Here is a 4769-nt window from a genome sequence, read left to right on the forward strand (position 1 = left end):
AATAGGTTACTATAATGTTCTTATGTATAATATCTATAGTTGGCCTCTAAAATATCTAAAATATCTTTGCAAAACTGTTATATTTGTTGTTTATATTTCTGCTGTCCTCATGACCAGAGTGCTCTTAAAAGACATGTTAATGTCACTGACACTCTTTAGATGGATACATGAAGGATGTATAAAAGTCACTTTGCCAAAAACTGATTGCAGCTTGTGACAGGAATAATGTTTGTGGCTCAAAATTGCTTCATATCATTCCTGATAGATATGTTTGGCATATGTTTCACAGATTATAGTCCAACAAGGAAATCAACTATTGGCACAAGACCTGTTGTCACTGCACACCAGCCCTACAAACACTGATGCTGGCACCGGCCTTTCTTGGTTTCTGTCAAAATATGCATAGACTGTGTGCTATTGACTTTGTATTGACCATGTCTCATATTTATATTCAGAAAAAAGTTGTTTCTGGAATATTATCTTTATAGTTCTATCATTAAGCCATTAGGAGGCAAGAAACAGGTATAACAACTACAGCCTGGAAAAACCCGAAGCTTTACCTGCCGGCGGTGGTACGTAGTGAGAACAGCCAGCCAGCAACTACCCGGGCAGAGAGAGAGAGCAATGCGTGAAACTAAGATTGGAGGTGGACCCCAGGAATTGCTGGGACCATGACTATCCAATGCAAGTTGCCAAAACCACTGACAATAAAACTAAACTAAACCTGCATAATAATAACAAAACAACAGAAACACAAATAATAACAAAAAAATCATAGCTGAATCATAGCTTAACATATTACAGTCTGTCAGGGAGTCATGTGGAGAAATGTGGTCCAACTGCCTTCACAACATTACAGTGAATGCATTCTTTAACCACACTAAGAGACAGCAGGAAGAGCCTTGTGTATGACTTGGTTCTTTTACTCATAAAGCTGATAATCATTATGGTGAAGAACGTCATGCGAGGAGCATATTTTTTAGGAAAGTCTAAGAAAGCGTGAAAGAGGTGTAGTCAGCAATGGCTCTCCAACAACTTGTGTGCTGGTTCAATGTGATTATCATACTTTTTTGCAAAGGTGAGAAACAAACACAATTTTTCTTCAGTTATTTTTTTCTCATTAGCTAGTTTAATTAAGATTAATTAGAGCTATAAATGTAAACTATTTGAAACATTTTTCTGTCAATACTGTGATAAATATCTAAGATCGTATTTATAAAAGTACATTTAAACAGTTTAAAATCTGAAATCATCGGAAATGTTCACAGTGTGAAGACGTCTGGGAATATTAATGTTTTTGAATCTGTTTGGGGTAAATATGCAGTTTATCATTAATAAAATAATAAAACACTAAGTTTTTGTACAAAGTATTGGTATCGGATCAGTATTGTCGATACCACGCTGCTAATATGATACAACAGTGAACCTGGAGGTGGTACAAATACTTTTGAGCTTACAATTCAAAATAATAAATAATAACTTTTTCTCTTTAAAAATGATGTTGTCTGTTTGACACCAAAGCATATTTAGATTAGGTTTAGGAAACATTTGGTTTATGATCCTTTACTATATTAACCCTTTACACTGATACACTATTGGGGTGTGACAGTACCAAGGACAAAGCACACATCATCTGTGAATTGCTTTGAGAAGAGAGCTCTGTTTGATTACCTGAGTGTGTAAATCTCGCTGTAAATCTGTCACAATAACACTTTTTTATTAACAAATCTATAATATAAAACATAAAATAATTGTTCAGCTGAGGTTATCAGAATATGATTAACATAATTATTACTACAATACTGAACAGAGTGACCTAAAACAACCATAAATGATTGTAGCGTTGGACCGCCAAGGTGGAGCACATAAACTCGACGCAGCAGTTGCCAGAGCACAGACGCTTTATTGTGTGACAAATAATACTGTGGTTTCGACCCTAGGCTCCGGACAAAGGCACTCTGTCTCGCTGCCACACCTTCCCAGCCAGCTGTCACTGTCAGAAAGCAGACACAGTCAATTTATGTACCTGTTCTCCCCGCCTCCGTGCCGCCCCATGAGCTCGCTGTGACGCTTTCTCCCCCGCAGCAGGCCAAATACCACACCCCCGCCACAATGATATTATTTTTTATGGAATAATTATTGACAAAGATCAGCATTTTTTGTCAAAAATGTTTTGATTTAAGAATTCACTGCAACGTTTCATATGTTTGCTTTCTCACAAGCACAAGATATCTTCTCTAAACTGGTTTTGTCTTTTTCCACTTTTAGGTTGCCACTCACAGTTGCCTGGTGAGCAAATGAAGGCATTTTGTTAAAAATTCTTCAAGTTTCATGTTTGTTTTTTTAACATGTTTGATAACAAGACAAAAACACCATCATCAGTTACATTTTATAATATAGCCTCTGACTAAAAACCATGCATTTTTCATATAATTATGTGGTGCTATGGTGTAATTTTAATTTCCTGAAAATACTTAGCAGAACTTAGTTGTAAGGATTTCATTTTATTAGGAAAAAACAAAGTATACAAAGTATTTTTTTTTAGTATCATCTTTTTAGGTTACAAAACTGCTCAATATGGAAAAACCTGCATGTTAATGTGGTTTTGTGTCATATGCATCTGTATTTTCTTTAAGTGACATATATTAAAGAATAGTTTTTCATTAAAAGGTCTGATCAGATTAACTGGATAGTACAGGAAAGTACTGTCTTTGGTAATCTGACTAGGTTTACTAGGTCACTTGAAACCGATGATTTAATGTTTTTAAATAATTTCCAATTTCAACAAGATTTATATAAATGCTTCTACTATTTAAATGCAATATGCAAATACTATTACATTTCTTATTGAATAACATTTAGAATATAATTCATCATTATAATAAACATTTGCATCAAAATCAATGTGTTTTTCAAAATTTAATAATTTATGTTCGATTGGAGCAGCTGCAGCTGCCCAGCCAAGGTCACTCATGTATTTAAGCTGATGCCAGAGGAGGTTTGGACCTCAGTAGTTAGTGAGTTAGTGAGCTCGTTAGAAAGATCCATCCTTTCATAAATGTTTGAAATAGGTGGACTGCATGGCTAGATACTGTTTTTACACCTGTGAAAATGGAGCTGAAAAAAATCTAAATTAAAAAATTAAGAGGTGTGGCCCTTTACTTCTGGTCTTGCATGTCTCAATAGAAGCAAAAACATGTTAGATAAATGTTGTGCTTGTTCATAAACAATTTATGTAAATGTTGTTTCTCATAATTGTGAAAGAGTTTTGTGATGATTTTCTCCTTGTCTCCTCTACAGAGCCAGTGGAGTTTTATATAGACTTGAACTTGCTCTTCCCAATATCCAGTCTGCCCTCAAATTTCATTGATCTGTTTAGAGGCTATGTGGAAAATGTGACTTTCCCCCAAAACATCACTGGGTCTTTAATACTAGAAGACTTGAACTTCACCACATGTAAGAATTTTGTGCTCAGTCACATTTAAATGTGTTCATACTCTGGTGCATGATTTATGAGCTGTGTTTGGTGATTGTCTTAAATGTGTTTATCAGGGTGCTATCCAAACTCCACTGGAGGACTGCAGTGTCAATGTGAGGACCAGTTTGCCTGGTCATGTGACAAGTGTGGCCGATACGGTGCATGCAGTAATGTCACCTCCCAAACCTGTGAATGCATCAAAGGGCTTCCTCCTGGTGGAGAGTTCTGTGAACCAATCGCAAGTAAGCTTCTGTCACGGGCCAGTTTCTAACTCCTTGCTCTGCAGCACACGCACCGCAAAAGTGCAAATTAACCAACCAAAAATAATGATTAAACTTTGGTTTGTTTGTCTTTTGTCTTTTGTCATTGTTAGAAATGAGGGTGTGTTCTTTTTTCTTTTGTCTGTCTTTCATTTGTTTTTTTCTTCTTTGCCATTAATCATTTTTATCATTCACTAGAAAATGAACATTTTAAAGTCATAATTTTCCTCCATAGATGTTGCTTCATGTCCAACAACAACTCCTGGTATGTGAACATCCTTCTTGCTTCTTTGTTCATTCTTTAAAGTATTTTTTTCCCCAGTAAATTTCATTACAAAGATGTGTAGTCATTTTACTTACAAACTGTACTTAAACAATCTTTCAACAATTCAATTTGTGTTAATAATTTATATAGCTTCAAATATAAATTTAAGCTACCTTTATTGACCAAAGCTTATATGGGGATAACATATAACCCCAGCACTTGAAGTGTTTGCTTCATCTCTTTAAAGCAAATACTTGATATTAAAGACATAATATGTAATTTTGCAAGGATGATGTAAATTACATATTATGGTTGCATTTGAAAAAAATAATTTGAAGAATAGAAATAGCTTCGTTCCCTGTTTCCATAGTCACAACACCATCAACAACATCACCTACACCAACATACAGTAAGACATTGGAAACGTATAGTGAAGAATGAAGGTCTTTGTGTGAGCTCCAGATTATGACTTGCACTATTAAATCTAAAAAAAAAAAAAAAAATCACTTTTGTTTCAACAATACAGCTCTTTAAATGATCTAGAATCACATGTGACTTATGACTCAATTAGCTGTATTTCAACTTTCAGTTTAAGTGGTAGTAAATAAGGTTTGACAGTGCCAGATTAGAACAGTGTGGAAGTGGGGAGCAGATGCATCATCAAAATTGTGTCTATGTAATAAACAGGGGCCATATAAGTGACAGCTTTTGTCAGCATTTTCTTGTAACTATCATCTCCTATCATTGTGTTATGTATATGTGATGG

General features: G+C 35.0%; 1 protein-coding gene across 1 annotated transcript; it reads left to right on the forward strand.

Moving 5' to 3' along the window:
* The first annotated feature begins 697 nt into the window (after nt 1-697).
* LOC145421570 (adhesion G protein-coupled receptor F5-like) lies at nt 698-4486 on the forward strand. The gene is made up of 4 exons (XM_080292048.1): nt 698-1078; nt 2269-2289; nt 3301-3456; nt 3553-4486. The coding sequence occupies exons 1-4, from the start codon at nt 1021-1023 to the stop codon at nt 3747-3749; spliced, it is 432 nt and encodes a 143-aa protein (XP_080148174.1). The 5' UTR covers nt 698-1020; the 3' UTR covers nt 3750-4486.
* The last annotated feature ends 283 nt before the right edge of the window (nt 4487-4769 follow it).

The sequence above is a fragment of the Astatotilapia calliptera genome, chromosome 3, assembly GCF_964374335.1.
Source record: "Astatotilapia calliptera chromosome 3, fAstCal68.1, whole genome shotgun sequence".
Lineage (NCBI taxonomy): Eukaryota > Metazoa > Chordata > Actinopteri > Cichliformes > Cichlidae > Astatotilapia > Astatotilapia calliptera.